The sequence below is a fragment of the Geospiza fortis genome, unplaced genomic scaffold (assembly GCF_000277835.1).
Source record: "Geospiza fortis unplaced genomic scaffold, GeoFor_1.0 scaffold188, whole genome shotgun sequence".
NCBI classification, from domain to species: Eukaryota; Metazoa; Chordata; class Aves; order Passeriformes; family Thraupidae; genus Geospiza; species Geospiza fortis.
In genome coordinates, this window is record NW_005054337.1 from 4,408,123 (window position 1) to 4,417,909 (window position 9,787).

Sequence of the window (9,787 nt, forward strand, 5' to 3'; positions counted from 1 at the left end):
GCTGGCGGAGCGGGGCAGCGCTGCGAGCTCCGGGGGTCGGCCGGGGGAAAGGGGGAAGGTTTGTCCCCGCCGAGGAGCCCCGCGCTCGTAGCCCTGAGTGCGCCGGGATGGAAAAGGCTTCAACCGACCCTGAGCTCGGTGCCAGCATGGAAATAACAGCACTGTGTGTGCCCCCCCTCCCTTCCTGCTGCTCTCGGCCGCGAACCTGTCTAGCTCTCGTTAGCGCCTTCTGAAAGGAAAGCCGGGCCCGTTTCTCCCCAGGGCAGCACAATGCTCTGACAAGCTTTTGTCCAGGTAGCTGGACAGGGATGGGCCCTGTGGGTCCCTTCCATCCCGGGGTATTCTGTGATAGTCTGTGAATACAGACTGTTGTGCCTAGCCAGGCACCCTCCCCGAGCACCCATACATGCTTTGAGCCAGATACGAAGTGAGTTTACAAGCTGTGCTGTCATACCAACATTGCTCATGATATCCCAGACATGCAAGTGCAAGAGAAGAGGAAAAACAAGCTCTTAAATGCAGTCCACATGATGCTGAACTCTCCCATACTTCTCTGGTGCTGAAACATTTCAATGGACCCTGCAAGTACTGTCATAGTGCAGTAACCTTTGTCTTTCCAAACTGTAGGAGATAACTCCTCATAGCTGCCCAAACAGCATTTTTGCCTTTCCTCATCTGTGATGCAGAAAACTCACCCTTATCAGGCTGTATTTGGACCTCTGAAGCCTGCTGAAGGCACAAAAGGTAGAAAAGAGGTCCAAATTAAAACTACTTTTCTCAGGGAACTTGGAATGGGCCTGGAAGTTGTGGTCTTTGGCAGTTAAACAGAGGCAGAAGGTGGGAATGAGGACCTCTGAAAATTAATGAATTGGTACAAATGCAAGTACTAATACTTCAGATGACAGCTGTGACTGCTGACGTCTCTTCCCATCACAGAGCTGGCTGACTTAAGAGCTTCTGCTCCTCTGATTCCTGATGATTTCCAGGCCCATTTCAAGCTCTCTGAGAAAAACAATTAGTTTTAGTTTGGATCTCTCCTCTGCCTTCCTGCTCATGGGTGGAGAAGGATTCACCCTGGTGCTGTGAGGGCATTGCAGTCCAGATGGAGTGAGCAGTGCCCCTGGACAAAAGCTCATCCATTCCCCACAGGAATGAAGCTCTGAGGGCAGCTTTGGAAGTGGTGACAAGAGTGGCTCAACAGAGAGCCTCCACTTTTCACCAAGTGGGTTGCTTTGGCTTGTGTCTAGCTTGAGAAATCAGAATACTAACCCCAAGGCTTGGTTAGTAAAGCTCTTTTTGGAAGCTGTTGTGATTATATTGCACCATTTCTGACTCTACACAAAGTGTCCAAGGCATGATCCAAGACTAGGGTAAGGCCTTTGCCAAAAAGTATAGACTCACTCCTTCCAGCTGAGTCATACCAGCAGATAAAGCTATTAAAAAAATTGAAATAATAGTGGCAAGGCTAAAAAAAACCCTAGAGAAGTTAATCCCTGCTGCAAATAGGTCTTAAAGTTTGAGCAGTTATGGTTCTTGGGTTTACGACAGAGGGTTGGCATCTGGGAAGCTGGTCTGCTGTTGCTTTTCTTAGCTGAACTCTTCAAACTTGTCACTTGATAGTTCTTCAGCTCTCTTTTTGTCCCAGTGCTTTAGCTGTTGTGTATTTTTCAGCAGCTGTTTTGGGTGCTGTGTGACATTTGAGTTGGTTCTGAGCACATGCTGGCAGTGTGAAGCACTGCCCACACACATCAGTTGGTATTTGTGACAGGGTTTTAGATTAAAACAATTCTAAGCAGACAGGTGAGCATTGTAGGTAAGAAACACATCCCTGAGCCTTTCTTCAGTTTATGTGCACTGGATAACTTGAGAGACTTTTATCTAACCAGTGTGGCTTTTCATCACAAGCAGAGATTTCAGCTTTTGGGAAAGGGGGAGGATGAACCCAGCACGCCCCAATAAAAAGGTTACTCAGTGTTTTACTGCAGACCTTCCAGCTCTCAGCCTGGGAGACTCTTTCTGTAGCATCTGCTGGGGGAGTTCTGTGTGGACAGCACTGGCTTAAAGGCTGCCTTTGTAAGGGCTGAACAAGCTCACCCTTGAAGTGCTTAGGGAAAGCTGGCTGATTATTCTCCCCTTGCAGGGTAAATGGACTGTTAAAGAATTCAAATGTTCTTGAGAAAGGTACAGACTTGGTATTGACATACTGATGTGCCAAACCCGTGGTGTAGGAACACCTCTCCGTGTGTTAATTGCTGAGTTAGTGTGTAGAATATGAAGGAACAGCTTGCTAGCTCCTCACATGGATTTATTCCAAAACGTGACTGATCCATTGCAAAGCAGTGCTCTGTGCTACTCACTCTAGACCTGTCATAATTGAGATTTTGTTTCTGCTTGGGAAAGGTCTGCTGCTGCCTTTGCACTGGAATTCCAAAATCCTCCGCACAAACACACATCAGTAGGACCTGAATGTTTTTGGGAGGGAAGATGACAGAAGGGAGGGCTGGCAGTGCAATGGAAGCCAGCTAATAAGCATGTGGAAAATTGCTGGTGCTTGCTTATTAAGGAGGTGTGCAGGGAACCTCCCCTGGCTGCTCCTCTGCCTGCAGGAACTGACAGGAGAGGCTCTGGCAGCACGTGGAGATCAGACTGGGACACAGTGGGAGCATCACCAGCTGTGCTGCTGAGGGGTCTGAAGTGAGTTCAAGTGGCTCCAAGAGCTGTGGAGGGGTGAAAGGAGGAAGTGGGAAGGAGCTGTCAGGTAAACATGAGTGGCCACCAAATCAGGTGACATGAGGAGCAGCACAGGGGCAGGTTTGGGGATAGTGGGACACGGGGCTGGCTGAGGCAAGAGGTGAGTCAGGCAGAGGAGAACAAGAGCAGCTGGCTGAGGGAAAACAGGATGCAGTTGTGAAACCAGTCCTGTTGGGTGACAGGTTATTATTTGCTCTGGAACATGGTAATCTTTGGCTTGGGTTGTGAGAAGGGGACAAAGACAACAAGGTAGGAATCTTTAATTTGCAAATTTCACCTTGCTTGAGAACCCATGCAAAACCAAATATTGTTGTGGCTTCCAGAAGGATCTGCCTGTCCTGGGCATGAAGGAGAATGTTCCCTGCTCAGTGAAGAGCTGATAACAGGAGGTGCTGTTTCTCTTGGATCAATAGAGTGTAAAGAGAACTCAGTCTCAGTGCCAGCTGTACAGAGAATCTCTAGTGAAGAGCACATATCTTACTGGTGGAAAGTCCCTTGAGGGAGACAGAGCTGTAGCAGCCTCCTGTAGTAAGTACTTGGTCTAGGATCAGCTGTGGGATACAGCAGAGGGCCCTCAGCCTTCAACTGGTTGGTAGTGAAGGGACTCCTGAGAATAAAAGCAAACTGAGTACAGATACAAAGAGCAGCTGTTTGAATGGCTGCATTTGGCAGAAATCCAAGAGGTTTGCAGGTTGAAGAGCATTGGCATTGAAACCTCATAGTAAGAATAACTGCTATTAAATGGTTCTTTATTCTGCAGTGGTTGCATTGATTGCTACAAGCAACTGGTTCTTGCAGGAAATACTGATATTTAAAAATGAGTAACTTGTTGTGAGATGGCTTTGTGTTTATAGGAACTGCTTAAGTAAAGCTTAGACACTTAAAATTAACTCAGTATTTAGAATGTTGTTGTTAAGAGCATTGTAGGAGTGAGGAGGCCAGACCATGAAGTACAAAGTGTAGCTACAACACAAATTATAATAATTTTCTTACTGTAGTCAGCTGTAAAGTTTGGGGCTAAAGGCTCAATAGTGACATATGACCCTATAAAAGCTGAGAGATTTGTGACATTAGTACTGAAAAATTCTAGTTCTTTGTTTCAGCCTTGTGCTACTTAACAGACACATTCTTTACCCATTTCTTTACTCTGGAGACAGAAAACCTGAAGCAAAGTAAGCACTTTAAACTGAAGTTTTGAGAACAGCTCACACAAATTGCCACAGAAGTCAAGCTGATGCAGCTTAGGGCTGGATCTGGTAAAAACATAACATGGTGTTTAGGCACTGATTTTTAATGCTTGATGTTTGGAGCACTTGTGAGAAAAAAAAATGCAGGAAACTTCAAGAAGGGAACATTTCAGGAGGATTAAAGCAGCTGCAGATCATTGATTTAGTAAAACTTTACTGCATTCAATGCAGTCTGAACTGAAAAGTTGGGTGATGGGGTTTGATTACCTTCCTGTTCAAATATTTGTTGTTAGATTTTTTTTCTCACCATTCTTCCCCTTGGAAAAAAGTTCTGTAGTACTTCTGTGGTATTGTTTACTCCAGAGACATCTGAGCAATTCACAAAGGCAAGCAGACAGCATGCTTTGTTATGAAATGAGTAATAGCTAATTCCAGTTTACAGATGGGGGAAAAGGCTTGGGACTAGAATTGCCCTTAAAGATGCAAGTGAGTGACCTGCCTAAAACAGGACTAACACTGGGAGCTTTATTCCTGTTATTTGGCTTTATCTGTACTGCAGCATAAAGTAACTTTTTCCTTACTCTTTTGCTACTGAACTGTAGCTTAGTTTTACTAATTGAACTCCAGCTGCTCTCTCTGCTGGAGAGCACTCCCTTGCAGGAGCACCAGCACAATGTACTTTCCCCACATAATGTTTGTGCTGGTGGAGATGTTGGCCTGCATTTTCTTACTGACATTAAAGTAAAATAGATGGTGCTGCTCAGGATGGCAGCGTTTCCTGCTGCTGACAGCAGAGCCCATTCCTACCTGTGAGACAAGTCAGACCTCAGAGTTCTTTTGGAAGAGAACCTTTGTGGTTTTCTCTTGGCTTTTCCCTGCAATCCCTCATTCTCCCTCCCTTTGCCAGGAAATCCCTTCTCCTGCCAACAGGAGCCAGTGGAATGTGCTGTTTGTTTACATTCTCACTCCTTCATCCTACTAACCTTCCCACCCCCCAGCTGTAATCCTGACAGGCTCGGCTGAGCCCTTCATCCTTCTGAGGGATCACTGCTCCATTGAGTAATTGCACATACAAAGCTTTCTGCAAGGAGCTGTCCCCACCAGACTCTTCTTGGTGGGGGTGAGGCATTTATTGTTTTTAAAGCTGTTTGAAATTCTTGAAGGGGTTTGTAGTGCTTCAAAGGAAAAAACAAAAGCACACATTAAATGTCATTGAGGTGGTTGCTAAAGGTAGGAGCAGGTTTTCTGGACTTGCAGCATGCTGCCATCCCTGCCTAGGAAAGCCCTTAAAGCCCAGTTTCCAGAGGGTTTTATAATAATCCAAGTGAGGAAATCCTGTGTTTACAGCACTTAATGGAAATTGCCATTCTGAGCCTGTCCCCTGGTTTGATCTATTCACATACTTCATCTTATCTGATGAAGCTGTTTAGCAAGGATTATAAATCTTTAAGCTGGGACTGTCCTCCCCTTTGTTTTACAGCCTGGACACTGCTAGGGCTTTCCTGGGTACCTTGATGTGTAGCTGGTCTGGTGCTGTCCTGCTGGAACACTTTATTGTTTGTGTGCAGAACAATTCCTTACACTAAGGAATTGTGAATTCCTTAACACTTCTCTGTAGCACCAAATAATGATTACCCTTCAATTGCATTTCTTTATATCATCATTCCAGCCTTTCCACTGTCTTGTTCCCATTTCCACCTCTCCCTTTCTATCCAGCACTGTGCTAAAAGGGTCTCACTTGTTAGCCTGGATAAAGGCCTGAGGAACAGAGCACACAGGATGCACTTCTATACCAGCATTAACTGACCCTGTCCCCAGCTGAGTGGTTCAGAAAGCTTTTCACCAGCTCCAAAACACACCAGAATTTAGTACTGGGAGTTCAACCATCAGCATATGATGCTTGGGAGTAAATGAAGCTTTAGAAGAATGTCAGTTAATTTTTTTCCCTGCATTCCGAGAGTCTGACATTTCCTTCTCCCTACAGAGCAGCCTGCCCTCCGGAGGAGTTGCTGGAGCCTGTTCTGGAGCACATCTGACTGCTACTGCCCACGAGGCCCCAGCCAGCCACCATGTACTGCCTTCAGTGGTTGCTACCTGTCCTGCTCATACCCAAGCCCCTCAACCCAGCATTGTGGTTCAGTCACTCGATGTTCATGGGATTCTACCTGCTGAGTTTTCTCCTGGAACGGAAACCTTGCACAATTTGTGCCTTGGTCTTCCTGGCAGCTCTATTCCTCATCTGCTACAGCTGCTGGGGGAACTGCTTCTTGTATCACTGCACAGGATCCCAGTTACCGGAATCAGCTCACGATCCCAGCATAGTGGGCACCTAGAAAATCATAATCTTCCAGTCTGCTGAGGGCTCTTGTTTTGCTTTTTAAAAAAGGGGTGGGCCTGGGGAGGAGGGGGGTGTTGGGTGTGGGACTGGAGTAAGGACAACCTATTTCCTGTAACTGTGCGTGGACTGGAGTGGCAAATTCTTCCCACTCTGCCTGTGAAATCGACTCGTTTACTGTGTGAACTCTGGCAGCACCACCTGCTTTTTTAGGAGCAGAAGTCTTTCTTTTTCTTTCCCGTATCACCGGGAGCAGACACCAGCCCTCTCAACTGAGAACTGCTGGAAGCCTAAGCTGCTGGCCCCTGCCCAGCTGGGAGTGCTGGAGTTGTGTGTCACTTGTCTGCATTAGGCCATGGTGGTCTAACTCAGGGCTCTTGGCCCACTGATCCTGCTTGAATAGCTACAAGATTCTCTCAGTCTCTCTTTGTGGGGAGCCAGCCTTCCCACCTTGCTGATCAAGGGCGAGTGCAACAGCTCACAAATGGACTTGGCCAAAAGCTGCTGGAGCCAGAGGCAGTTGAGTCATCTCCTCCTGCTCAGCCTGCCAAAGAGATGTGTGCACTGCCCAAGTGCTTTCTGAACTCTGCTCTGAGATCCCAGCCTGAAAGCCTCAGTAATGCTGCTGCTTTTATAAAGCCTGACAGGCAGTAGAGACTCTCTCTTCCCCTCCTCCTCCATGTCCTGGGTTTACCAAGGTATTGACCGTTGGGAGAAAGAACCAGCATGCTGCAAGACACAGGGTTTTGGAAGCCACTGTGAACTTTACCCTACAGAACTCATGCTAGCCCAAAAGGCTGGGTGTGGGCAGGGCAGGAGAGGATCCATTAGGTGGAGGCATGGCTTGAAGCAGTAAATGCTTCAGCCATTTTCAGAGATAATGGTTTTGGGCCAGAGGTGACAGAAGGTGCTGGTGCTACTGACTAGAGAAGGGCAGAGGCTGGAAAAATGCCTGGTGTCTCCAGCTTCCCTGGCAGAAGGATGTCAAGAATCCAAAGTGATGGTGGGTCAGGCCTACAGCCTGGGGCAGAGGTTGGTTTGTGAGAAGCCTTAGAGGTTGGCACAAAACACTTACCTCTAAACTTTGAAGGTTTTCCTCCCCTTTGCCATCTGTTTGTCTTTCTTTCAGTCTTCTGGTGGAGAGCAGCAGAAATGGCTGTTGCTGTCCTGAGGCAGTTCAAGCTATGAGGTTGTGAAACTTCCAGAGTATTGTTTGTTCATTGCACAGCTGTTCAAAATGTTTAATAAAGCTTTATAAACTTTGGTCTATGGCCTCCTGCCCAGCATGATACATTGGCTACTCATTGTGGATGCCTTAGCCCAGCAGTCACGTGTCCCTGCATTGTTCTGTTCCCAGCACAGCAATCCCCAGCAGTCCCCCGCAAGAGGCATAGCCTGTTTGCCCTGTAGCTCCCAGTACTGACTCTTCTTGATTGTTTGGGCAGACTGGGAGCCAGACTGGCAATCCCTAACCAGACTGATCTCACAATCAGAAGCACTCCTGTGTCCTCTGTGTTTCTATACTTACGTGACAGATTCCCCTTTTTCTTGCTGCTTAGGAAATTAAACCCCCGAGCTGTGTCCTGGAAGCCACTAATCCCCAGCAACAGTAAAAGTGTCTGCTGGGTGCCCACGTGGTGTAAGCCCATGCCATGACACCACATCACCCCAGCCTGTCCCTCTGCTCAGGGCAGCCCAGCTGCCACCAGCCATCTAGGGGGACACATGTGCTGCTGTGAGCCCTTGCCCAGCCTTGGCCATGCAGACTATGGGGTCCAACAGCACCCAGGAGCACCTGAGAGTGTTAAAGGGTGTGGAGCTGTGTTGCTGGAGCTGAAACAGGCTTGGCTTTATCCATTCTCTGAAGACCCAGGTCCAAGTTAGAAAGAGTTCAGGGCATATTTATTGTTTACATGATTAAAGAAAAGCATGTGCCACATCAAAAATAGATGTGACAGCTCTGTCACCTGTCAGGCTGAGGGAAGTCCCAGTAGCTGTTACATCAACTCAGGCATAAATAACAAATGGAAAGGAGAGGGGAGGGCACTCATTGCAGGCCATGGCACAGCTGTGCTCTGAGCAACTTGTAAGTTTTAGTGTATTTAAGCTAATGCACTCTGTTCTGTCAAGAGAGCACTTCTGTTGCTCACTAGCCGAGTTGCACTTTACAGCAATTTAAATAAATGCTAGCCACCAAGCCAGACTGTGCTTTGAATGAGAGCAAGGCCTGGCTTTGTATGTGGGGTTCAAGACAAGGTACAGCTGCAGGCTCTTGCCTTGTATGAAACCCAGCTCAAAAAAAGCACTTCAAAAGAGGGAGGCTGCAAGGACAGCTTTCAGTGGGGTAAGAAGCTTCCCACCCCTACTGCAGAGAAGGAGCACTCTTTGATGTGCACACAGCACTCTCCAGCACACTCTCTTACCCTCCCTTAGGGCCTGAGATACCATCTTCATTGTAAAGATAGAAAAGTAAAGCAACTTCGTCATGGTCAGACAGAAAGCCTCGGGCAGAAGGAGGAACCCAACCAAGTCTCACATCCCATGCTAATGCCTGCTTCATCCTTCTCCATAAAGAGACTGTGAAAAACAAGCCTGTGACTGCAGAACAGGTCAAACCCGATGGCTTCTGAGAAGCAGCATCACAGCTTCCCTGCCTGTGCACCACAGATGGGGCTGAGCCTGGGCAGACACAGCCAGAGAGCTCAGCCAGGCATTTGCCAGCTCCGTGGAAAAATGCTCACACGAGATGTCCTGCCCTTCTCTGCCAGAAGAACAGTGGGGTGGCTCTGTCCCTGGGTATGCTGGGGCACCACAGGGTCTCTGTGTGGGGACACGCAGCTGGGCAGCTGCACCAGTGGCTCAAAGCAGTGGGATTTAGAGCACAACCACTCCTGTGCCCGGCCCACTGAGCCTGGACACTGCCCACAAGTGTCACTTGACACTTTGGCATGGAGTGAGTGTCATCACCTTGCTGAATTACAGAGTGTCCATCTGCCTGATGCTCCCTGGATACAGGAACTGGAGCCTTAAGCTGTTCCTTTGTCTCTCCGTATGAGGGAGAGATCATTTTCTTTTCTAGGTCACATAACAGATCAGTGACACAGCAGGGTCAATAAGGGAAAAAAAAACCAAAACAAAAGCCAGCCCAGGTTCCAATCCTTAGAAACAGAGATGCAGCTTGGCTCAGGCAGTCCTTGGACTCGTGAGTAGACCCTTAGGGCCCAGGGGCTTTTCATACTCCTTCTCAACCCTTCTCAGAGAGAGGGAGCATCCCCAGGATGAACAGCTGGAATACCACAAGGCTTTTTTTTTTTTTGAAGCTTTAGATCTGGCTGATATCCATGGCAGTGCATCATCTTAGGGTCTGATCCTTGGCAGTTGAGCTCCCCAGCAGTGCTCGGGGTGCAGGTAGGAATCAGCCTGCTCTCCCAGCATCTGCCTCTCAGCCAGGGATCTTGCTGGGTGATTAGTGCCTCCTGCCTGGATTCTCTTCCTGTTCACCCTGAGACAAGCC

At 47.9% G+C, this 9,787-nt stretch overlaps 1 protein-coding gene across 1 annotated transcript; it reads left to right on the plus strand.

Moving 5' to 3' along the window:
* Window positions 1–5,922: 5,922 nt before the first annotated feature.
* BLCAP (BLCAP apoptosis inducing factor) lies at window positions 5,923–6,380 on the plus strand. Its single transcript, XM_005422240.3, has one exon. It carries the CDS (start codon window positions 6,008–6,010, stop codon window positions 6,269–6,271), a length of 264 nt encoding a protein of 87 aa, XP_005422297.1. The 5' UTR covers window positions 5,923–6,007; the 3' UTR covers window positions 6,272–6,380.
* The last annotated feature ends 3,407 nt before the right edge of the window (window positions 6,381–9,787 follow it).